Source organism: Schistocerca gregaria, chromosome 8, assembly GCF_023897955.1.
Source record: "Schistocerca gregaria isolate iqSchGreg1 chromosome 8, iqSchGreg1.2, whole genome shotgun sequence".
In the NCBI taxonomy this organism is placed as follows: Eukaryota; Metazoa; Arthropoda; class Insecta; order Orthoptera; family Acrididae; genus Schistocerca; species Schistocerca gregaria.
The window spans coordinates 52,449,504-52,475,808 of record NC_064927.1 but is presented as its reverse complement, the minus strand read 5'-3'; the positions used below and the strand labels follow the sequence as shown (position 1 = coordinate 52,475,808).

At 45.1% G+C, this 26,305-nt stretch overlaps 1 protein-coding gene across 1 annotated transcript; it reads right to left on the bottom strand.

Annotated features, from left to right (window-relative positions):
* Positions 1–874: 874 nt before the first annotated feature.
* LOC126284503 (probable serine/threonine-protein kinase clkA) lies at positions 875–2,050 on the bottom strand. Its single transcript, XM_049983478.1, has one exon. It carries the CDS (start codon positions 2,048–2,050, stop codon positions 875–877), a length of 1,176 nt encoding a protein of 391 aa, XP_049839435.1.
* Between the last annotated feature and the right edge of the window lie 24,255 nt (positions 2,051–26,305).

Sequence of the window (26,305 nt, the reverse complement as noted above, 5' to 3'; positions counted from 1 at the left end):
GATTCAGTGCTCTTCTGCCGCCACAATTAAAAACTAAAATTGTTCCTGATATTTGCAACGTGCTTTATAGTTGAATGAGAAACTGCATAGTGGTAAAGCAAAATAAATACAACAAAAGACGTTCGTGAAAACATTATTAATTGAAATTTACAGGTCATCTTCTTGTGCTACCTCCATAAATAAGAGACTCATATTCGAAGAAGAGAGACTACACATGGTGTCGGCGCACGTCATCTAATAAATACAACAGATGCGTAAGAAATGAAGCATTTAGCGACTGTTAGAATTGAAAAAAAAAAAAAATACGTAGCAGATGGCACGGATATAGGCTGGAATTTTTCAGTACATACAAAAACGAAGCAAGTAAATTTTATGAATTAACGTCCATGGAATGTCGATTCTTCGGTTTTTAGATTTCTTTTCCGATAAATATCGGAAATATAACCTAAAAACAGAAATAAAGGAGGGCGACAGACTTAACCTCGTGTTGCACATAGAGAAACCATTATGTATTCGGTAAAAACTGAAACAGGTGCTTCATTTCGCCGCGAATACATCAGCAGTCTTTAAATTTCTTTAAAAACTCTGTCCTTAAAGTTTCATCCTCCTCGGACGTCCACATGTACACTAGAATAGCATTTAATTCCGTGTGCTGTGACAAAACATGAATTTTAGTCGGGTGGCTGGCACGATCGCGCTACACTCGACGCAATATGTTGGATCGGCTATCGAGTGCTGCGACGCGCCCGACAGTGAAAGTTTGTCGGTCGGTCAAAACACCGACACGCAGCCAATTTGTCGGACGGTAGGTGGTTGAGGCGCCACAAGAGGCGCTGCTGGTGAGTCACGTGATCAGGCTCACGGCTGCGACAGACTAAAGGAAGAGCTGTAAATCATTCTTCCTGCTTTGCTGGTTGCTGAAGTTGTGAAGTGTTGTCTCGAGTTGTTTGGAGGAGTTGGTGTTGTTTGAGTAGTGTTTGTTGTCGGAGTTTTTGTTGTCGGAGTTTTTGTTGTCGGAGTTTTTGTTGTCGGAGTTTTTGTTGTCGGAGTTTTTGTTGTCGGAGTTTTTGTTGTCGGAGTTTTTGTTGTCGGAGTTTTTGTTGTCGGAGTTTTTGTTGTCGGAGTTTTTGTTGTCGGAGTTTTTGTTGTCGGAGTTTTTGTTGTCGGAGTTTTTGTTGTCGGAGTTTTTGTTGTCGGAGTTTTTGTTGTCGGAGTTTTTGTTGTCGGAGTTTTTGTTGTCGGAGTTTTTGTTGTCGGAGTTTTTGTTGTCGGAGTTTTTGTTGTCGGAGTTTTTGTTGTCGGAGTTTTTGTTGTCGGAGTTTTTGTTGTCGGAGTTTTTGTTGTCGGAGTTTTTGTTGTCGGAGTTTTTGTTGTCGGAGTTTTTGTTGTCGGAGTTTTTGTTGTCGGAGTTTTTGTTGTCGGAGTTTTTGTTGTCGGAGTTTTTGTTGTCGGAGTTTTTGTTGTCGGAGTTTTTGTTGTCGGAGTTTTTGTTGTCGGAGTTTTTGTTGTCGGAGTTTTTGTTGTCGGAGTTTTTGTTGTCGGAGTTTTTGTTGTCGGAGTTTTTGTTGTCGGAGTTTTTGTTGTCGGAGTTTTTGTTGTCGGAGTTTTTGTTGTCGGAGTTTTTGTTGTCGGAGTTTTTGTTGTCGGAGTTTTTGTTGTCGGAGTTTTTGTTGTCGGAGTTTTTGTTGTCGGAGTTTTTGTTGTCGGAGTTTTTGTTGTCGGAGTTTTTGTTGTCGGAGTTTTTGTTGTCGGAGTTTTTGTTGTCGGAGTTTTTGTTGTCGGAGTTTTTGTTGTCGGAGTTTTTGTTGTCGGAGTTTTTGTTGTCGGAGTTTTTGTTGTCGGAGTTTTTGTTGTCATTGCAGTTTTTATCGTTTTTGTTTTCGTTGTTGACAGTGGAGGTGTTTTTGTTGTTGTCGGTGGAGGCGGTATTGGTGGTGGTGTTGCTGCTGCTGCTGGTGCTGCTGCTGGTCTTGGAGCAAACAGTCACGGCAGGTGAACTAACATATTTCTGCACTGTTGATTTTTGGATTAGAGATTTGCTTTCTGTCATTGACTTCCAAATTCTTAACCATTTAACTCAAAAGGTCTGCGGTGAATGCTGTGAGGAGGAAAGTTTGCAAACCGAGCAAACGTGGCATAGTGTTTGCAGCAGTTTCGGGAAGACAGTGAACGGATATAAATTTCATTGTTTGTGATAAACAATCGCGAAAGCTAAATCGTATTTCCTTTTTGTAAATGTTTTATTAAACTCACGTATATTTTAGGGCAGTATTACTCATTGAAAAGTAGAGGTGGATCAAACGCGGCAGTGGGAGAGGCAGAGGCAGGAGGAGGGGGGAGCAGTATCATAGGAGGCAGTATGCGCAGGGTAGTGGGGACGTGAAAGACTAAATCTATTTCCACGTTTGCACTGTGAAAAATGTTTTCAACTGTTCTTTATAACTGGCAAGAACGCGAAAGCCGTAAGAAGGTCGAAGGAGGGCTATGGCACTGCAACAGTCATTCATTCACTGTTTTTTCTAGCGGAAGTATGCAACAGCGCTGGAATAGATCTTCTGGAAGGAAGGAAGAAAGGAAGGAAGATTAGGTTTAAACTTCCGCCGACATGGACATGATTAGAGACGGAGCACAAGCTCGGACTGTGCCAATTTCCTTCCCCGTCCTTGACAATGTCCTTTCAAAGGAATCGTCCCGGAATTTGCCTGGAGCATTTAGGGAAACCACGGAAAACCTAAAACTGGATGGCAGAACGTGGGTTTGAACCGTTGTACTCCTGACTGAGGGTCCAGCATGTAACGACTGTGCCACTTCGCTCGTTAGTGTTTTCAGAAACTTCGAGTACAAATCGTATCTCGTTTCGACAACTGTGAACATTGCTTGCATAACGCAACTTGTTTGGACATGAGAGAGGAGCCGTAATATTATGCTGCTGTTAATTATCGCCCTCTTATCCGCCCAAATAATAAGCTACCTTGTCTGCCCCTGGTAGCTGAGTAGTCAGCACGATGGCATGTCATACCGAACGGCCCGGGTTCTATTCCCGGTTGGGTCGGAGATTTTCTCTGCTCAGGGACTGAGTGTTGCTGTCTTACCATTTCTTCCTCCCCGACGCCCAAGTCGCCCAAGTGGCAAAAGACTTGCACCAGGCGAACCGTCTACCTGACAGGTGGTCCTAGCCGCACGGAATTTCCATTTACCTCCCTCTCAACTCGAATTATCGAATATAGGAATTGAATTTCGTTTTTGTAAACGTTTTATTAAAATAACTACCAGCATGATGTCACTTATAAATGCTAGTATTTGAAAAATATGTTGGAACTATTCAATAATAGCTTTCTGTATTTACGATAATAATAGTAATAATCTCCTAGAAATATTTACGTAATTTAGATACGTTAGGAGCTTTTTATTTTCTACCCATCAAAAACGTTCATCTTACGCGTGAGCGGATGATCAGTCAGCTTAAGAACGTCTTTAATACAACGTACTTGCAGCATTGTCGTCCGTGATGGGAAATATTATGGGTTAAACAGTGACTACATAATTCGGATTTTAAGCCTCTCAAGCATCAATGATAATTCTGTAATGCCTCACCCGTAACCACTCTTCCCTTTCACGGACGCCTACCATATTGCGGGGTACGCATGGTGTAAGCGGTACCTTTCACAACATACCACTGTGGTGTAGAGCAAGTCGAGACGAACAATTCGATGTACTTCCTAGGCACCAAGCTCGGGAACTGCCACATTGTCGGTAAATGTTACGTATTTCAACCTGTTAAATTTTTCAGTATGGAGCAGATAATAACACTGGGCTTCACTGCCTGTCAATTTGTTACCACAAACTCTAATTGCCTTTGAAACTTCCTGGCAGATTAAAACAGTGTGTCGGACCGAGACTCGAAATCGGGACCTTTGCCTTTCGCGGGCAAGTGCTCTACCAACTGAGCTACCCAAGCACGACTCACGCCCCGTCCTCACAGCTTTACTTCTGCCAGTACCTCGTCTCCTACCTTCCAAACTTTACAGAAGCTCTCCTGCGAATCTTGCAGAACTAGCACTCCTGAAAGAAAGGATATTGCGGAGACATGGCTTAGCCAAAGCCTGGGGAATGTTGCCTTTCACATTCGTTGATTTCGCCAGCTATCAATCAAATTGTGACGTTCCAACGTAACATAATAATGCTTGGGTTGTGCGACGGATCAGTCTGTTACCACACACAACCAAGATTCGTGGGTGGGGGATAGCGTGGTGGCAATACCACGCTTTAACTTCAGATTAGCCTACGTGAAACACCTAAGCTATAGGGTCTGCGTTTCATTCGATATTTTTCAATATTCTCTCGCTCTTTTCGTTAAAATAAAAACAACAAGAGAATAGAACATTTTTGTAGCATATATAATGTTTAATTTTTTAATAGTATGCATTTCTGCTAGTCTTCTGTTCTCGAGTTGTTACAGAAAGGCTTAAAAAAGAAATGATCTCCAACTACACGCCTCTCCACCCTTCGTCCCTGTGAGAATGTTTGGTACGTTGCTCATGGCACTCCCTTCTGTCACTGTGTAAAACCTGGGATTACATGAATTATTTCCATATTCTGCCGGTTCCATCGGCTATATCATCATTTGAGAGACTTCATTGAACCACTCCCATTTTTTTTAGAAAGGTTTATAGAATTTGTTGGTGTTCTGCAATGCAATTGTTCAGTAATAATTCAGTAAGGCGATTAACAACAGTAATTGTTCAAGGAGTGTTCCTGTCCGGTGAATACTTCTCTATTCCTTCGGCTATTTTTTTTAATCTTATGGGATGAATCGTGTTGTAGTTGTTCTCCTGATCGTCTGTAGACTGATTTGCCTGTCTCCTAGTATTTTTTTAAATTCTAGAATTGTATCTTCCTTAATTTCTGTGAGCCTTCGAGAGGGATTTACTCCCAAACGTGGTCAGGGTAATGGGGTATTGGTGTCCTGTAAAACCTTACATTCCACCACAGATGTTTTAAATGCTTAAGGTTTGGACACGTCTTCCTGCTGCAGCACTGATCCCCTCTGCAGTGACTGTGGGTGCTCCATTCATGAGAGCAGTGGCTGTGCTTCCCCACCAATGTGTGTAAATTGCAATGGACAGCTTCCTTCCTTCCTTCCTTCCTTCCTTCCTTCCCAGTACCCATACCCACCCCTTTGGGTGCTGCTACCTCTCCCCCATTGGAGAAGTGCTCCCTTCCTTTGGCAGCTGCCGGTACTGTAGCTCCGTCCCGGGACTCCTCTTCTTGGCACCCATGTGGAAGATGATCTACTGCTCCACATGAGCAGCGTGATCCTCAGCCGGTGGGCGCCAAGATTGGCCAGTGTAGTTCTGTGCCTGCCCTTGCTGAAGTCTGCCCTTCTCTTCCTTCCCAAGAGAAAAGCAGAAACGCAGGGACAAAGGCAAGGCCCCTGTGGTACCCCCTGAGGTGCAGCCTTCCACTCCTACAGTCAATGAACCAAGAGAGTCCGACCCCACCTATATGGATATTACCCCATCCTTATTGGTGACGGATAGCGACTCGGTGGCGTGACCGACTCTGGTTCGTTCACTTCCACTTTGGACTCTGGCTTGAGAATCCTCCAGTGGAATTGTAATGGATATTTGCGTCACCTCCCAGAATTGCAGCCCTCTTCTTTCTTTCTACTCTGACACTTGTATTGCGCTCCAGCAGACCCATTTTGTCAGTTTTTACTCACCCACCCTTTGCGGGTTCCATGCTTTCTGTCGGAACTGAATTGGCCCATTGCAGGCTTCTGGTGGTGTGTGTACCTTGGTCCGCAAGGACATTGTTAGTAACTGGGTTACCCTCCTTACGTGGAAGCCGTTGCTGTCAGGGTCCTTCTGGCCACTCCAATCACAATCTGAAATCTCTACCTCCACGTGACAGGTCGCCCACATCCAGTGCCCACAGCACCCTTTTTCAATAAATCCCTTCTCCCCTCCTGTTATTAGGGGACTAACCCCAAGAGGGTTGTAGGCAGAACAATTGAAGCTGTTCTGTTTACTTAACATAGGCGCTCCCACACACTTTAGTGTGGCACATGGCACTTTCTCAACCATTGACCTCAACCATTGACCGCCATAGGGTGGTGGGGTTTCGGGTTCCGCTGCATAGGTCAGGAGTCCACTATACGCACCAAGCGGTTACACAGGTAGCAGGGGTTGTGTGGCGTGAACTGGGCGTTTTTTTTTAGGTTAGATGGCCTCGGGCAAGTACAGAAAGGGCAGCAACCTCAAAGGTTCGTGGCAAAGTCAGGACATGCGGGGGCCAAACCGCAATCGGTATTGTAATTGTAAACTGTCGAAGCTGCGTTGGTAAAGTACCGGAACTTCAAGCGCTGATAGCTGAAATCGTTATAGGTACACAAAGCTATGGTGCTTTCTGGCTGAAGCCAGAGATAAATTCTGCCGAAACTTTTACAAAGGTACAGACGGTGTTTAGAAAGGATAGATTGTATGCAACCGGTGGTGGAGTGTTTGTCGCTGTTAGTAGTCGTTTATCCTGTAGTAAAGTAGAAGTGAACAGTTCCTGTGAATTATTATGGGTGGAGGTTACACTCAACAAACGAGCTAGGTTAATAATTGGCTCTTTTCACCGACCTCCCGACTCAGCAGCATTGGTGTTTGAACAACAGAGAAAATTTGGAATACATTTCACATAAATATCCTCAGTATGTTATTGTCTTAGGTGGAGATTTCAATTTACCAGATATAGACTGGGACACTCAGTGTTCAGAGCCATTTGAACAATTTTTGAACTCGATGCTCTGTCCCTACCACCTGTCCTGAACACCTATGCGACTTAACATCTGAGGTCATCAGTCCCCTATAACCTACAACTACTTAAATCTAACTAATCTAAGGACATCACACATCCATGCTCGAGGCTGGATTCGAACCTGCGACCGTAGCAGTTGCGAGGTTCCAGACTGAAGCGCCTAGAACGGCTCGGTCACTATGGCCGGCGAGCATCGACTGTAATTTTCGGATAGTCACTCAGTATAGATTCAATCACTGATTCCCTGTTCTGCGTGTCGGAGATAACATCCTGGACCTACTTATAACAAAGAGTCGGTTCTCTGTTTAATTGCTCGACGTAAGGCCGTTGCAGCATTCTTGAATATGGAAGTAAATGGGAATATAAAAAATGGAGGAAGGTTTATCTCTTTAGCAAGAGTAATAGGAGGCAGAAATTTTCGTTTTGATCTTTTTAGTAATCAAATATCACGCAATTCCTGTGTGGCATCGTCGCCACTCGAAATTGTCAGTGGCGAAACAGATTTCAGACAACCTAGTTCTTCATGACGACTTCTCTCCGACAGACTGACGTGTCTACCAGCATCGCATGGGACCACTCCTGGTAGTCACAGTAAATTGGTTGTGATGCATCACAAACAAGCTACTGAACTATCGCACCTTCACGTTGTTGACGCATCGCAGAACTTACATCTCGATTGCCTACTACAGGCTCCATGCCAATTTCTGGCAGAGACACTAACGTATCTATGGTCTCCACATGGAACTAATTCTGGGATTATAGGAGTTTTCTGATGCACCACAACCTGTTTAATCTAGCACTCGCGCCTTCACACCGACGATGCTAAACAGAAATAGCATATAGCCTTTAGTATTCAATCGTAATGCAAACTTCTTTCCGAGTGACAACTGGTCACTGCATGTAACATCTCCTCGGAGTCCAGTAACGTATTTCCGTTGCACCACAACCCGTTCACTGTAACCATCGCACACTCACATTGACGATGCAACATAGAAATTGCGTCGCAATAGAATACTGTTGGGTCCATGCTGACTGCTCTCTGAGAGACTGTAGCCACTATAGTCACGCAATGCAGCCTCTCCTGGGGTCCAGTATCTTGTATCCGATGCACAACAATCCCTTTATTGTAACCCTCGTACCCTCACATTGACGATGCAAAAAAGGAATTGTGTTGCGATTGAATACTACAGTCTCCATTCCAACATGTCTTCTAGAGACTAACGTGCTCACTGTCAGCGCATTGAATTTCTCGACGTCGTGAGGGAGGAATCCGTCGTACGGCCCGGCCACATGTGGAGCGCTCATTAGCCGCCTAAGCAGTTTTAAAGGAGTGGGCAATGGGGAGAATCTCTTCCATGGAGGGATTATCTAGTTTCAGCGCCGCAGTGCGGACCTCAGGATCGGGAGCAAGCTGAATCACCACATCCTGGATAAGGGAGTCTGAATATGAAATCATACACTGCCGAATGGTGCACGTAAAATCGCACCGACTGCTCAGTCCCTGAAAGTCCATGACCCAGGAACGATACGACTGACCAGGCTGTTTATGGTACTGGTGGAACTCCAGCCGAGAGGCGACCACATGGTAGTGTTGAGAATAATATTTCGTCAGTGAAAGGCATATCGCCAGGAAAGAGAGAGCCAAAGGATTCGACAACGGTGCCAACTTGCGGACAAGAAACAACGTGTCTGGGAAGGCCCAATAGAAAAACAACGACCGCTGCAAGTAGTCATCTGTGACTTCAAAAGCCGTGAAATGTTTCAGCCGATGTATGTATGTTTCCCAGTCTGCTTTAGCGTTATTAAATGGAGGGAACGACGGCGAACGTGGAAAAGGATCGGACACACCGAGACTCGGAAGCTGCTGTGGTAATGCGTCCCGTGCATCGACTTATCTTACAACAGTCGCTGCAGTTGCTAACTAGAGCTGCTGCCCTTGCTCCAGAAGACAGACCACCTCCATGCTAAAAACTACCACTGTTTACCTCGTCGTTAAAATGTTGTAACCGAGACCGGAACGGTTGCGGGGTTACCGAGAACGAAAGCGCGGCAGCACTAAAAGGGAGCGCCCAGCGAAAGAACAAAACAAACGGGGAAGGACGGACACAAACAATGACGAACGACCGAGGAAGCCCTAACGAACAGCAACAGGCAAATAGCAACTGGGTCGCAAATGAAATCTCACAAACCCACAACATCTATTCGTACACAGAAACCAAGTAAACACCCTGTCTGTAGGCGAGATGTCGATTAACTCGAATATCAGATTGCCTGCTGAACGAGGGGCAGGCATTTAAATACCTGATAAAGTATGTCGTTATTAGCCACAGGTACCACGTACCCCACCGTGGCGCCCTCACATTATCCGCGGGCCAGGAGCATACGCGCAGCCACGGATTACGGCGCTAAGGCTGGAGAGACCTCTAGTGGTAATCGAGGTCCATGTCGCCTGGCACGGATTCGAAACCCGCGTCGCTTGGTACAAGACGACGCAACACAGAAATTGCGTCGTGATTAAACACTATAGCCTCAGCGCCAAATACTCTGCGAGTTATTTACTACACTACGGTCGTGGCATACAGCGTCTCCTGGGGGTCCATTAATCTGTTTCCGATCCATCACAACCTCATACCAATGAAGTAATACAGAAATTACATCGCGATAACAACTTCTCTCGGAGAGATTAACGAGACTATGGCCATGGCATGTAACCTCTCCTGGGGGTCCAGCAGGTTTTGTCCGACGCACCACAACCCATTCACTGCAACTCTAGCAACCTCACATTAACGATGCAACAAAGAAATTGCGTCGCGTTAAATACAATAGGCACCATGCCGAATTTTTCCGAGAGACTAGCGTGGCCACGGTCCTGGCATGTATGTTCTCCTGGGGGTCCAGTAGTTTGTGTTGTGATGCATCGGAAACATTTACCGTAACCCTTGCACCCTCCGTGCTGACATCTCTCCAAGACACCTCTCCTGGGGGTCCTGTGGTTTGTTTCCGATACATTACAACGAATTTACAGTAACCCTACTACCTGACAGTGATGATGCAACACAGATAATTGCATCGATAATAAATCATGACATATTTATGTTAAATCGTATATGTGAGGGTGCAGAGAAGTCGGCATGTATCATAGTAGTGAATAATGACAAAATAGTATTGAGTAGTAACACAATTTGTGAGTTAATTCGTCAACATGAGGGTATAAGGGTTACAGTAAACTGGCAGAGGTGATCGGAAAAAAAGTACATGACACCCAGGGGAAGATCCATAGACGCGATATGAGCTCGGGCAGTCGTCGCTAGGGATCCTTTAGTATTGTATAGCAACACAATTTTTCTGTTAAATCGTCAAAGTGACGGTGCGAGAGTTACAGCAATTTGGGAGTGGTGCATCGGAAAAAAGGTACACGACTCCCGGGTGAAATTCCATACATTGTCAATTTCTTTGTTATATCTCCAGTATTTGGGTGCGAGGGTTTCAGTTAACTAAAAGCGATGCATTGAAAGAATGCTACATGACTATCAGCAAGTGTTTCATATGCTGACCACAGGTGCGTTATTAACTTGGAGAGAAGTCGGCACGGATCATTTAGTAATGAATGGTGACATTTACTGTGTTAAGTCGTCAATGTGAGGGTGCGAGGAGTACAGTTAAGTGGCAGTGGTTCATTTGAAAAAGCTAGATGAATCCCAGGAGGTGTTTCATACGCTGAACATAGGCGCATTACTCAATCCGCGAAAAATCAGTATTTAATAGAGATGCAATGACGAAAGATCAATTTCTGTGTGAAATTGTCAATCTGACGGTGTGGAGGGTACAATTAACGGACAGTGGTGCATTGGAAAAAAGGTACATGAGTAACAGGAGAAGTTACGTCAGATGAGCATAGGCGCGCACCGGTCGGAGTGGCCGTGCGGTTCTAGGCGCTGCAGTCTGGAACCGAGCGACCGCTACGGTCGCAGGTTCGAATCATGCCTCGGGCATGGGTGTGTGTTATGTCCTTAGGTTAGTTAGGTCTAAGTTCAAGGCGACTAATGACCTCAGAAGTTAAGTCGCATAGTGCTCAGAGACATTTGAACCATAGGCGCGTTACTAGCTTGGGGAAAATTCTTCATGGAACCCTTAGTATTAATAGCAAAGGAATTTCGGTGTTAAATCGTTAATGTGTAAGGGATACAGTACAATGGCAGTGGCGCATCGGAAAAAAGCTACGTGACTCCCAGGAGGAGTGACATACGCTTTACATGGGCCCGTTACTCGGGGAGAAGTCGTCATGTATCTTTTAGTACTGGATAGCAACGGTCTTTCTGTTTTTAATCGTCAAGAAGAGGGTGCGAAGGGTACAGTTACCTGCCAGTGATGCATCGGAATAAAGCTACACGACTCTCAGAAGTTACACATGTTGATTATATGCGTGTTACTCGCACGGTGAGATATCGGGATGTATCCTTTAGTACTCAATAGCGACGCAATTTCTGTATTAATACGTCAATAAGAGGGTGCGAGGGTTACAGCAACTGGCAGTGGAGCATTGGAAAAAAGCTACATGGGTCTCAGGAATTGTTTCATGCGCTGGCCATAGGCGAATTACTTACTAGGGGAGAAGTCGGCATGGATCTTTTAGTACTGAATAGCCACGCAATTTCTCTAGTAAATCGTTCCCGTTAGGATGTGACGGTTACAGTATACTGGCAGTGGTGCATCAGAAAAGAGCTAAATAACTCCCAAAATAAATTCCTCATGTTTGCCTTAGGCACGTTACTCGCACAGAGAGAAGACTGCATTGATACATTAATATTGAAAACCGAAGAAGCTCCTGTGTTAAATCGTTAATTATGAGGGTGCGAGGAATACAAAAAACCTGCAATGGAACAGCGTAAAAACGATACTTGACTCCCAGAAGATGTTTCATACGTTGACCATAGGCGCGATTCTTCGCTTGGGGAGAAGACTGTATGGATACTTTAGTACTGAATAACCACTCCATTACCATGTTAAATCGTCAATGTGTCAGTTAACTATAGCCCTCGCACCCTCAGTGTTGCATCGGAAAAGAAATACTTGACTCTACAGAGAAGTTCTATACGTTGACCGTGGAAGCGTGCTCACATAGGCTGAAGTTGGCATGGATCCTTTTAACACAGAAATTGCGACGCTGATAATTGTTAAACGTCAACGCCATGGTGCGAGGGTACAGTAATCTGACAGCGATGCATCGGCAAAAAGTTACGAGACTCCCAGGACGGGTTCCACTTGTTGACCATGGGTTTGTTACTCGCTGGGAGGGAGGTCGGCAAGGACTTTAGTATTGAATAGCGACGAAATTTCAGTGTTAGATTGCTGTAAGCGTCGCCCCCTCACGTTTACGAACTGACAGGATTTTTTTTTTCTTGATTGATGAACGACTGACTCCCATGAGAATTTCTATACGTTGACCAAAAACGTGTCACTCAATCGGGAAGAAGTCGGCATGGATCTTTTATTGTTGAATAGTGACACGATTTCTGTACTACATCGTCAGTATTAGGGTGCGAGGGTCACAGTAAACTGGCAGTGGTGCATCGGCAAAAAGCTATATTGACTAGCGGAGCTATTTCCGTATTAATTCGTCAGCCTTAAAAGGAAGTGTCTGTCCCAAGATATTTTAGGTGCATTTTACGATACTCGGGCTCTGTGTGACAGGTGAAAACATACATCTGTCTCTGGCAAACACTCTCAAAATGGGCAACTTAAGTTTTGCTTACATTGGTTGAATATGGCTAGATCAGAAGATGTTGACCAGTCATCTGCATAGCCAAATTATATGGGCTGTATTGGAGAAATATCACATTCATTTAAATTAAACAACACAAGTGAGGACTGATCTGTGTGGTAAGCCATTGTCCAAAACTTCTGTTCAGATGCTGTCATTCCTTGTAGTCATAGGAAATATCTTTCCAAGTAATGTGTTGTCAAATAGTTTCGATGTCCAATTTCATGGAATAAGTTGTAATAATTCATGGCAGAAATCCAAAGCCACGAAACAGAGGCAGTCAGATAATCCCAAAGATTGCTTGGCTAAAATGAAATGAGTCACTGTATCTTCTAACCCCACAAGAACACTATTTGGTGACAGACACAATGAACTTTATTACGCCTAGACACAGCTTGTTATAATAGATACACTAGCAATGGAGAGGTGCACAGTAACAGTGAGGTAACACACATCAAGGCAAACGTGACCGAGTTAGAGACGGCCAGTCCTGTTTCCAAAAGCTGTCAGCTGACCAGTAGAGTGCACAGATGAGAGGCTCTGCGAGCATCCATTAGTGTCAGCCTCTGGCTGACATATACCTGAACCACTGGTGGTTTTTTCTCCTGTCAATTCTGATGAGCATAATGTTGTTACTGGGGAAGTCCAACAGCAATGTCACAATCTGATAAAGAGAGAGTGAAAATATATGACAAAATATTTATGAAAGGAGGATGGAAATCTAATAATCGTGAGTGATTGGTATACTGTAGTAGGCCATGTAATAGGAGGCAGAATTGTAGATCACTTAACTTGGCAATGGGAGTGACAAAGTAAAAAACACAAATTCAATTGTTCTAGAAGTTAATTATGAATATACTTTTCGAAAATTAATAGAAGAGGAGGTACATTTCGAAAAGTTGTAGAGTCGTGAAGATTCTAGCTTGATTACATCATTTTGAGACCTTTTGCAAAATCTGATATTGGATTGCAAGGTGTACCTGGGAGCATATGTAGAGTCACATCACAATTTAATAATGTGTTAGTAATAATGATGAATAGACTGAAGCTTATGAGAATTGTCCAGAACTATTCGTGGTGAAGGAAGTGGGGTACTTGGAAGAATTGTGTGTGTGTGTCTGAAGTTCTCTGAAGCAGTAAATACTGTGGTAATGAGTACTGTAATAGGCAGGTCAGTTTAAGAGAAAGGGATTTATCTGAAAAGGATAATCACGTAAGTTGAACAGACAAATGTAAGTATACACAAGGTGACTAAAGAAACATTGTGTTACAGAGCAAATACTGAAATTGATTTCTTGAGTAAGGAAATACAAAAATCTGCAGTAAGTGATAGGAATACATCGTTATAAGACAATTAAGTGTAAAATAAAAAGGAAATCATAGAAGCCAAAGTGAAATGACTGCAGAAAAAATGTGAAGAAAACAAAAGTGAAATAGTCATTGGTAGGACTAATGAGCATACAAAAAATTCAAAGCAACCTTTGGTGAAATTAGACCAAAGGAACAAACATTAAGAGTGCAAATTAGTTTCACTGTTGAACTCAGATGCCTTAATATACACTTTGCACCTATCAGCTCAATACTCTATGTGGGGTACAATTTGATGACACAACAGAAGAGGAGTTAGAAGGCATTGGTTAGCCAATGAAGATTAAAAGTTAAACAAAGTATTGGGAAACGTGCAATCAAATAATGCTAGAGGCACAGTTAACATTTCTTCATAAGTCATGAAAGACTGTGGGGTGTAGGGGTCAGGGTGGGGGAGCATTTTAAATTTAGAAGGACCACATAATTGTGGTGGTGGTTGTTGGGATGTTTAAGGGGGACTAAACAGCGACAGTCATGTCCCCCATTCCAAAATCAGGCGAGACGAAAATTTAAGGAGCAGGTAAAACCCCAAAGGGGGAGAAGACGCCCCACCCCCCAGTCACTGAAAGAACACCAATGTGGCAGCGAACACTAGAGACAAGAAGAGGACACACGAACACCGGACAGAAAGAAACGGAAGAAACGGAAGAAAAGAAGAGGGCCTGAGATTGGGTGACTGACTCTTTCCCTTTTTTGTTCTCATGGTCAACCATCCGAATACACAATAAAATCGGCAACTAATGAGAGACTCGAAGACAAGAGACACAAAAAGGGAAAGGGGCAGGACTCCCCTAAATGGAACCATAAAAAGCACTACCACGGATAAAATTTAAAACGCCATCAGCCATGGAGGCATCGCTTAAAACCAAAGGCAACGTGCCCAGAAGATTAAAAGACTGCCGGAGGGTGCGCAGTCGGGGACACTCCAACAAAATGTGGGCGACCGTCAACCGGGACCCGCACTGACATGGGGGGATCCACCTGACGCAAAAGATATCCGTGCATCAGGTAGGTATGGCCAAAGCGGAGCTGTCACAGGATGACAGAGTCCCTGCGAGAAGCCCGCAGGGAGGACCGCCACCCATCGGTCATCTCCTTAACAGCCCGCAGTTTATTCGGCGAAGTCAGGCTACACCACTCGACATGCCACATCCCAAGCACCTTACGGCGCAACGCCAGCTGCAGATCACGAGCCGGGAGGCCGATCTCCAAAGTGGGGGCGTCGATCGCCCCTTTGACCAGCCTGTCAATACGTACATTCCCTGGGATGCCCACGTGACCTGGCGTCCAAACAAAGACCACCGAACGACCAGAGCTGGTAATGGCAAAAACAGACTCCTGAATAAAGGATACCAGAGGAGAAGAGGTATTGCAGCGGTTGATAGCCTGGAGGCTGCTCAGGGAGTCACTGCAGGTGACGATGGACGTACCTGAGCAGGAACGCATATGCTCAAGAGCGCGCAATATGGCCACCAGCTCTGCAGTAAAAATACTGCAGCCAGCCGGCAAGGAGCGCTGTTAAACACGGGCAGCGTGAGCAAAAGCGTAGGCAGTACGGCCATCTACCAGGGAACCATCAGTGTAGACAGGCTCACAGCCTGAAAATGAGGCGAGGAGCGCAAGAAAACGGCAAAGGAGGGCCACAGGCGGAACCGAGTCCTTGGGTTCCCATGCCAAGTCCAGGCGGACGGACGGCCAGGGCATACACCAGGGAGGCGTGGGTGCACAGACCCAGAAGGGTGGCAGAAGAGGGAATGACCCCAGTTCCGACAGCAGGGACTGGATGCGGACAGCAATGGAAAGCCCAGACCTAGGTCGCCGGTCGGGCTGAGGGAGGACCCTGGCAGGGAAAAGCAGGCGATGATTGGGATGGCCCAGTGAGCAATGCACGTGGACAGCATAGTCGGCGAACAGTCGGTGGCGCCGAAACCGCAGCGGGGCAACTCCGGCCTCGACCAGTAGACTATCCAAGGGGCTCGTACAGAAAGCGTTAGTTGCAAGCCGAACCCTACAGTGGTGTATGGGGTCCAACAACGTCAACACTGAGGGTGATGCAGACCCATAGGTCAGTCTCCCATTATCAAGCCTGGACTGCACAAGGGCTCTGTACAATCGCAACAGCGTGCAGCGATCTGCACCCCAAGACACCTGGCTCATGCAGCAGAGAGCGTTGAGGTGCCGCCAGCACTTTTGCTTCTTCTGTGTAATAAGAGGAACCCATGTGAGCCGGGCATCAAAGACGAGTCCTAAGAAGTGGCTAGTGTCCATCACTTCAAGTAGGTGACCGCCGAGTTAAGTTCCGGATGAGGGTGGACCGTCCGACGCCTGCAGAAGTGCATAACTCGAGTCTTGGCCGCAGAGAACTGAAATCCATGAGTCAGAGCCCATGGTGCCGCCTTGTGAACGGTTGTCGTTGAGCTAAATGAGATGCAGAAGTCATCGGCATACAAAGGAGACACCGACGACCCCACGGCTGCAGCCAGACCAGTAATGGCCACTAGAAATAAGGAAACACTCAACACCGAGCCCTGTGGGACCTTATTTTCCTGTATATAAGATGAACTAGAGGCGGCACCAACTTGCACCCGGGAAGAGCGGCGAAATAAAAAGTTTTGGAGAAAAGCTGGGAGCTGACCACGAAGACTACACTTACACAACATAGCAAGGATGTGATGCCTCCATGTTGTGTCATATGCCTTCCGCAGATCAAAAAATACAGCAACGAGATGCTGACGGCGGGAAAAGGCCGTACGGATAGCAAATTCCAGTCGCACCAAATTGTCAGCAGCAGACCGGACCTGACGGAAGCCACCCTGGGATGGAGCGAGGAGACCGCGCAACTTAAGGACCCAACACGAACGCCGCCCCACCATACGTTCGAGCAATATGCACAAACGTTAGTGAGGGTAATGGGACAATAGCTGTCCATCGCCAGAGGGTCCGCACCGGGCTTCACGATGGGTATAGTAACACCCTCTCGCCATTGCGACGGGAACACGCCCTCTCTCCAAATGCGGTTGAAGATGGTGAGGATCTGTCTCTGGCAGTCCCCGGAGAGATGCTTCAGCATCTGCGCGTGGATGCAGTCCGGTCCTGGTGCTGTATCAGGGCAATCGGCGAGGGCAGCGAGGAATTCCCTCTCGCTGAAAGGAGCATTGTATTATTCAGAACGACGTGTGTGGAATAACGGCGTCCGCTCAGCGCGCTCCTTTAGAGAGCGAAAGGCGGGAGGGTAAGTTGCAGTCGCAGAGCTCGTAGCAAAGTGCGCGGCAAGGTGGTCATCAACGGCGGCAGCGTCAGTGCAGACAGCGCCGTCCAGGGAGATTCCAGGGACACCCATAGGGGTCTGGTATCCATAAATCCGCCGGATGCGGGACCACATGAGCGACGGGGAGACACGGGAGCCCAAGGATGAAACGTACCTCTCCCAGCACTCCTGCTTATGCCGTGCAATAAGACGACGGGCCAAGGCATGGAGCTTCTTAAAGGCAATGAGGGTCTCCAGAGACAGATGCCGCCTATGACGCTGGAGAGCCCGCGTACGGTCACGAATAGCCTCAGCAATCTCCGGCAACCACCAGGGGACAGCCTTCCTCCAAGGGAGTCCAGAAGAGCGGGGGACGGCAGCCTCGGCCGCAGAAATAATTGACGTGGTCAAGGCGTGGACCACCTCGTCAATGTCACCCAGTGGGGGAGAAGCAGAGGTCGCAGCAGTAGTAAAAGCCGGCCAGTCAGCCCTGTTGAGTGCCCAGTGGGACAGGCGCCCAGAAGAATGACACTGGGGCAGTGACAAATAGATGGGAAAACGTTGACTACCACACAGGTCAGGATGCACTCCCCAGTGGAGGGATGAGACAAGTCTGGGGCTGCAAAGAGAGAGAGATCGATGGCCGAGAACAAGTCTGGGGCTGCAAAGAGAGAGAGATCGATGGCCGAGAACAAGCCATGGGCCATACTGAAATGCCTGGGAGCACCATTGTTCAAGAGGCTAAGGTCGAGCTGAGCCAACACATGCTCCACAGCACGACCGCGGTCATCGGAGACAGTCCCACCCCATAGAGGGTTGTGGGCATTGAAATCGCCCAGAAGCAGCAATGGTGGCGGGAGTTGAGCCAGAAGTGTAGCCAAGACATGGTGGGGGAGCTGCCCATCCGGAGGAACGTAAACAAAGCGAACAGTAATAGCTGGCGAGAGCTTAATCCTGACAGTGACTGTCTGTAGCCCGCCAGTATCCCCTTCTGACACCTTTAGAGGCAGAGTGGTGAACAAAGAGGCGAACTCCACCTGAAGCCCGTTGACAGGCAGCGCGGTTCTTATAGTGTCCCCGATAACTGCAAAGGGCAGGGGTCCGCATTACTGGAAAACAAGTTTCCTGAAGAGCAATGCAGAGAACAGAGGAAACACTCAGAAGCATCCGGAGCTCAGGCAGGTGGCGAAAATAACCGCCGCAATTCCACTGGAGAATGGAAGCAGGAAGGGACTGGGAGGGCGTGAAGGCGACTAAGAAGCAGACGGCGCCTCAGAGCCAACGGCCGCCACAGGGCAGAGCCAGCTGCGTCCATAGGAGAGGCCCCCGAGGGTTCCGTGAGGGCGAGATCCGCGGCAGAGGCGAGGATCTCCACCTCATCCCCAGAGCCAGAACTATGTACAGCAGGCGGTACTGAAACCGCCGGAACGTCGTCCTTCTTGGACACGTTCCGTTCCTTCTCGCGTCTGTCCTTTGGCTCAGAGGGCTGGGAGAGTTTCTCTGACGGAGCGTCGGTTGCTGACGACGACGCAGAAGCCCTACGACCAGCAGGTAGCGAAAACTTCAGCCACTGGCTGACATCCGGCTGGGTAGGAGAAGAAACGGAAGAAGGGAGGGCCCCGAGGGACTCCTTCCGTGAGAGGGGAAGTGACAGAGGCAACGCCGGCGGAGAAGGAGGGGGGAGATGGGGAGGGATCGAGAACCCTGGTTTTTGAGCAGATGTCACTCCCGAAGCATGTGCAGGGGGAGTGACAGAAGAGGATTTGCCCCCAACTGCTAAGGGGGCAACAGAGGAAGGCTTTCCCCTAGACACTAGGGGGGGCAGACAGATGTACGACCCCGAGGGCCCACTGAAGGTGGCACAGATGAGGCGACAACTGCCGCCCGCGAGGACGACGATAACGTGGCTGCAGCATAAGAAGTTTGAAGAGGGACAGGATGCAACCTTTCAAATTTCAGTTTTGCCTCGCGATAAGTAAGTCGGTCCAGGGTCTTAAATTCCATTATCTTCCGCTCCTTATGAAGAACGGGGCAGTTCGGCGAGCATGGAGAGTGGTGTTCCCCACAGTTGACACAGACAGGCGGAAGCGCACATGGAGAATCGGGATGGGAGGGGCATCCACAATCTCGATATGTAGCGCTGGATGGGCAACGGGAGGACATAAGCCCAAACTTCCAGCACTGGAAGCACCTCATCGGGGGAGGGACGTATGGCTTGACCTCACAACGGTAAACCATTACCCTGACCTTCTCAGGCAATACAGCACCTTCGAAGGCCAAGATAAAGGCACAGGTGGCCACCCTGTTAGTCTTGGGTCCTCCGTGTACACGACGGACAAAATGCACACCACGTTGTTCCAAGTCAGCTCTCAGCTCGTCGTCGGATTGTAACAAGGTCACGATGGTAAATAATCCCAAGGACCATATTTAAGCTACTGTGGGGAGTGACGGTAACAGGGACATCACCCAACTTATCACACAAGAGCAACGCCCGTGACTGGGCTGGGGAGGACGTCTTGAGGAGGATGCACCCATTCCTCATTTTGGATAACCCCGCCACTTCCACAAACTTATCCTCCAGGTGTTCCACAAAAAACAGAGGCTTTGTCGAAAGAAAGTAGTCACCATCAGTCCTGCTGCAGATAAGGTATTGTGGTACATAAGGCTCTGGCTCGGCATTAGATCTGCGTCCCTCCCACGGCGCAGCTAACGAGGGGAACGACTGAGGGTCATATTGTGCAGCATCAAATGCTATTCTGCCTCTCTTAGATACTCTGGTGGCAGTGTGACTACCAGCTTGGTGAGATTTATTGCGCTTCATCTGCCCAGATGCCACCTACTCCGAACGAGGGCTCTCCCCAAGGGCGCCACCCAGCCAAAGCAACGGGTACCTGGCCGATGTCCCATTGCCCGGAGTCCCCGTGCCCCATACAAGATGGGCACATACTCCTTGGCATGCATGGGGAGGAAACAGCTCTGGCATCTGTAGTGCGATCCCTGCGTGGTCAGGGGCCTACCACGACAAGTGTACATGATGACCCCACCACAACGGACTGGCTACCGTACTGGATTTTAGGTGTTGAAAGGGTCCACAGTTGTCGTGGGCGCTAAGAAGGGGATTGCGCACAAGATGAGGAGGCAACCCAAAAAACATGGGGTGTAAATCCCGTCACACGACAATAGATAGCATGCAAGATGGTGGTGCACGATGGACCAATAGAAAAACACCACTTAAGGCGTCCTTCCCCGAATGGCACGCACTAACAACGGAAATTTTGAAAATTGCAGGTCAAACCCAAGAGGGGACCATCACATTAGGCCTGCAGTATTCCTGCCTGTCGTAAGAAGTGACTAAAAGGAGTCGCTGAGTCGCTAATGTTTCGGCCTTTTCTTACCCCTGAACCCGCAGTGGGACCACATAATTGTATAGATGTCAATTAAGTATTGTGGGAAAACCAGGAAAGGGCAGGATCAAATTGTTAGAGATGTGGTTCTACATAGGAATGTTGGAAAATCAGTGGCCTAAATTATAGGAAATGAGGAGTTTCACCACAGAAACAGTGACAAGAAGGGAAAAATGACAGGCCACATGTTGAGAGAGCAAAGAGTATCTTCCATCATACCTGGGGGAGCTACTGAGAAAAGAACTTCAGGAGAAGGGAGAGATTAAGAGTAGTCCAGAAAATGATTTACTGTGTTACACTGCAAGGTGAAGTAGTTATGTTTGTTGTGGGCCATCCTGATCTACTCTCCAATCCAGTCAGAAGACTGATGAACTCTTCTGGATCATGTACAACAAATTTGATAAGAGAAAACTTTTACTGTAAATCCTTGGTTTAAACTGACAGGGGTTACATATTTTATCTAAGGGAGAATGCCACATATTTTTATGGCATCCTATTATACAATAATGTCTTGCGATATGTGTCTAATTACATGATATGATTCACTCAGAATCACTTGATTTAATTGAACTTCTTTCCATTACATTGGTTTCACTTTTGTTGTTCATCTTGTAATCTCTTTAAAGACATTTATTTAACTGCTCTCCCAAGTGATTTTCCATCTCTCACAGAATTAAAATTCATTCAGAAACCTCAATGTTTTCCTTCCATCTTTTTTACACTTGTTCATTTTACAGACTGAATAGCATTGTGGCTCTCTCTCCTCCCAAACACTGTTCTTCTTCTGTGCTTTTCAACACTTGTATCTTCAGTGCGGCATCTGTACAATTTTGAAATAACATTTTTCTCCAGGTATGGAGTGTCAAATTTAACACCTGTTAGCCATCTAAATTCCAAATTGTTATTTTACTGAGAATACTCTTTTGCAATGTGTTTGTTCTGACTGAATATTGGTCTTTGAAGATTCCCACGTCTGATTCAATGACTGGCACCTGTAGATTTTTGATACAGTGATCACTTGAAACATCACCTGCTGGCTTTTTAATTGTACATATTGGACAGTCCATACTGAAAAGCCAAGGCCCACAACCATCTGTGAGAAGATGGATGTACAGAATCTTCCACTCCATGTGTTTTGTAGAATTCAAATGCTCCATTTGTGTGTTTGTATGTGACATTCTGTATGTGGCTAATTTTTGTGCATTAAAACTGAAGGCCTACTCATTGTTCTTCACTGCAATATGTCCATTTGTCCTATTCTCCGAGTAGTTATGTTTTTTTGTTAGTAAATATATCCATTTAAAATTGGACCTCTCCCTCCCACCCACTTGTAGCTCTGTAAAATATTCTGCATGCCTTCATTATTACACTCAAGGCCTTAGAGATGAGCCACAAACTAGATTCACTCCAGTACTCCACACATAGTACTTGCATCATATTCTGAAACTGCTGCAAGTATGGCCAACATTCTGCAGTATATGCTTCTGTGTGTTAAAAGTACACATCCTTTCCTTATTTCTGTATAATTAACCTAGTGTTTAATTAGTCTGATACAGAAAATGGAACGGTCACACGAATGTTACCAATCCTTGTTTTCTAAAGAGTTAACCTATCTTGTTACTTTCACCTACCTTCACTTTGCAAATGGAGCTGATTTTATTTTATTTTTTGTTTCATGCAGTTTGATGTCTTGGACTTAACGTTGACTCACATTAGAATGAGTGTCTGAAATCAAACAATAGCTGCACCAATGTGTACATCATCTAAGAACCACAATTGAAAAACAACTTTCTCTACAGCATGAGATTTGTCACCTAAATCTCTTCTTGGTTTCCTCCACTTCCATGAGATTACCACACCGTGACATCCTTCAACTCCCCTGCATCCCCCGTGCCACTTTATCATAGGTGTTTCATGTTGGGCGAAGTCTCTTCTTGTTTTATGTTATAATTATTTGTTCTCCGTTTGGTATCTTGCTCTATCTTTTTTCTGATGACTCTGCCCGTTTCTGTATATTGACGAGACACTCTTCTGGGGTGGCATTCCTGCAAGGCACATTTTACATGGTTTATACACTAATATGTTCATTAGTGAGGCATAGTGGACTACTCAGCATTTTTTCTCTCTTTAGTTTTGTTTGATTGTGGGCTGTTTAATCAGAAAATATTTGAAGCTGGTGCTTTTGGTCTCTCCTTGAGCAACTAAGGAGAAATGACAGTTTAAGGTCCAGTGGGCATGTATGTTGTGACAAATCTGACAGTTGCCTTCCCACCCCCTACCTCCCCACCATCCTCCTCCCATTCACCACCCCATTAGCCAAACAAGCACACACAAGAACAGAATGTCGTAGTAATTATTAAGACATACAACTTTATAAAATTAAAACAGTGAATACTATCAAATAGTGTCAAATAACGTGTTCTTTATCCCTAGCGTACTTTTAAGGTTTTGCTATTTAAAATGAAATTACATTTGAATCACATTTCAGTTACCTATTTGGTCTTTTTACTTATCTGTGTTACAAGTGCAGTACATTAATAAACAATTCTGAAAAATTAGACATCTGAATTAATTTACATTTTTTATTTTTATCATAAATAAACTCATAACTAAGTAACAGTACACTACTAAAAAGTGCCTTTACGCAGGATGTGCCTTTGTCTTATAGCAAATGACAGCAGTGTTTGGGACCAGGAGACACTGCAAGCTTCTGGCATCAGAACCAGCAAACGTTGCCGTCCGCAGATCCGGTGCTTGAAACACTGGCTAGGTAGTAACATTATACTAATTTACATATATTTGAATATCTATTAGAGTTGTTTACAATTAACAGAGTTATGTCATAGTTTTTACAAAAATTACTCCTCAGATTCAAATTTTTGCTGACTTGTGGTAAGTGTTCAATACCTGTGGCTTTGGAAGCTATGATAAATGTCCCCAACTTGTACTGTGAACCTTTGCCTTTCACTTGCATATTCTCTGCTGACTGAGCTACCCAAGCAAAAGTCATTTCTGCCAATAAATTTCTTTCAGAAATGTTTTCATCTGTTTCTGTTCACATTTCAGCTATTCTACATACATCTGTTCTCATACATCTGTTCTCATACATAATGTTCTTTGACGCAGGTGAGGATAGTGCCACGTACATAGAGCAGAGGGTGAAGAGGTTGAGACAGAGTAGCAGAACATTCTATAGAGGTATAAGTAGTTTATTAAAATATACTTAAAATAATGAAAAGCAATTTGGCCACAAAATTTGTTGTTTAAAGCAGAAGTTCTCATTAACCTGTCCAACTCTCAAAGCTCTCTTTCTCTGGCTTTACTTTGAGGATGGTAACTTGATTTTAGGATCTGTTCAATTTAATAAACATGCATGAACTTTTTACATTTTACACAAGTAAAGTTTTGTTCATTTTCAGAAATGATTAAAAATTACACTCCACATGTGGGCAATCAAGAAGTAATCACCTGTCATTTTGTCACTGCACTAGTGGCACTTTTCAAGATATGTAAGTTGACATATTTAGAAAATACTCACATATTCCAACAATGTTTTACATCTGCAAAGCTCCAGGGAAGGGGACCACCTTAAGTGAATGGTAAAGATTTGCAGGGGTTTCTTGGTAATGACTAGGTGTAGCTCACCTTTGGAGCCATGGTTCAAATGTTCAACATTTTGACAGACTAAGCATTTGTGGATATCCATTACACACTGCTTTGGAGGAAATGAAAATAGCAATACTCACTGACTTCCTCAGCACATTTACCCACTCCAGGATCCCCAGTGCTCTATGGGTCCACAAGCTTAGCTTTTACCAGTTATCATACCTCATGAGACAGCAATAACGTAATACATTATTGTGAAGCATACAGTATGTAACTAGTGCCTGTATTCAGATTTCTCTCCACCTCTGGGGGGGGGGGGGGGGGGATGGTCTGTCTCTGAGGTGAGACACTTAACTAAATGTAGTTAATGCAGATGATAAATTTTATTTTGCATTAGTAAGACCTGATATTTAGTACTTTAACCCTCAGATCCCTGGTTACTACAGCATTCTCTCCCTTTACGCAAACTATTTCAAAACCGTATTGTAGAACTGAACCAGTGTTGCGTGCAGTGATTTTCAATTGAGAAGGAAGCTTAAAGGCTGGTTATCACGTATACTTAGGTGTGATTACCAACAAAACAGTGACGGAATTTCCTAAAAGTACATATAATTGTGAGAACTTTTAACTCAGTGGATTTGTAGGCTCACTAGCAAAGTGTATTTTACAGACAGTTCATGTACTGTAAATGCCTCTGATTGGGAAGGGACAAGCTCCCAACCTGGTACATATCCAGATGTTACAACAATTGTTAATTAGCTAGTGCATTTTTGATTTTACTGAAAGCAGATTGGCCTACTTCTGACCAAATCTATGATATCTGTTTGTGTAGAAACTTCAGTAATGGATCTGTATTTAATAATTGGTCTGGAATGAAGTTACACTACAAGTTGGATAAATCTGAAGGTACTTTTAATTGCCTCTTTCTTGGAGCACATAATTCTGCCTCAGTGTCCTGACAACAAAAATACAACCAGTTCATTACTTTCCAGTATCCCAGACATTCATTCTCTCACCACCAAATTTCATTTTTTGAAATTTTCTGTAACATCATGTTGCTGAAATTCATATAAAACTTCCTCTAACATCTCCTAATGCTCTTCCCAAGTTAGTGTGGCAGTCAACAAATTATACACAAATAAAGTAATTCTTTTTAGTAATTGCAGGCCTAATAAATAATCCATTGGTGCTATAATCAAACCACCACTCACATTGAGAGTAAACAAAATCATTCTAAACTGGTAGGTATGACCTGTAAAGATAAAAGCATGGTCTTTCTAGAGGTGTCCGAGTATGAGACACTGAAATTAATTGAAATGAAGTACCTGATCCCTTGGATCCACTGGATTTGTTTATTTAAAATTTTCTGGTGAGATTCACACAGGATTACCATTTTATTAATTTCCCTCATGGGCAATACCAGCCTAATACTTCTCCCAGCTGTAGCTGCAGCTAACAAGAGGTTGGATATTGGGCTGTTTTATGGCCCAATTGCTTCATCATGTGTAACTCTCACTACAGCTGTCCGTTCCAAACAAGGAATGGGCAGAAAGGTAGACAGAATGGTACATGTGCTAAAATATTCAGATAACACAAGCTTTTTCTTCAAATATCTCAGCTCATTTCCCTGAAATATTAACTATATCTTTTCTCTGAATTTTAGTTAGACTGAGATTCTCTTAACTTCAATTTAATTTTCTGTTCAGTATTCAGTCGAGTATTTAAGTACGTTGGTGTCAAGATTTGTTATTTTCTATGTTGACAAACTGTGATTTGATCACCTGGCAATTTTCATCCCGATGAGATGAGACTGCTTTACATTTGTGAACATAATATAGAATTTCCTCCATGTAGGCATCTACTATAGCCTTCTTCTCACAAGACAAATGACCATCTATTATGCAGTCTATGATTAAGGCCTTTATTATGAGCAACATGCCTATCATTGCTACATTCCCTATCACCAGCAGAACACAGGTCTGCCATTTAATTATCTGAGATTCTGTGCTATGCTATAGCTGCTAAAAACCTGCCATAAATCAGGCAGGTTAGTCAGATGACACTATTTTTCAAACAGGCCTTGGGGAAAAACACTTGCTGTGTCACCTGTGTATT

Coding starts and splice junctions, on each gene's coding strand:
- LOC126284503 (XM_049983478.1), bottom strand. CDS start 2,050: ATGACAGAAAGCAAATCTCTAATCCAAAAATCAACAGTGCAGAAATAT.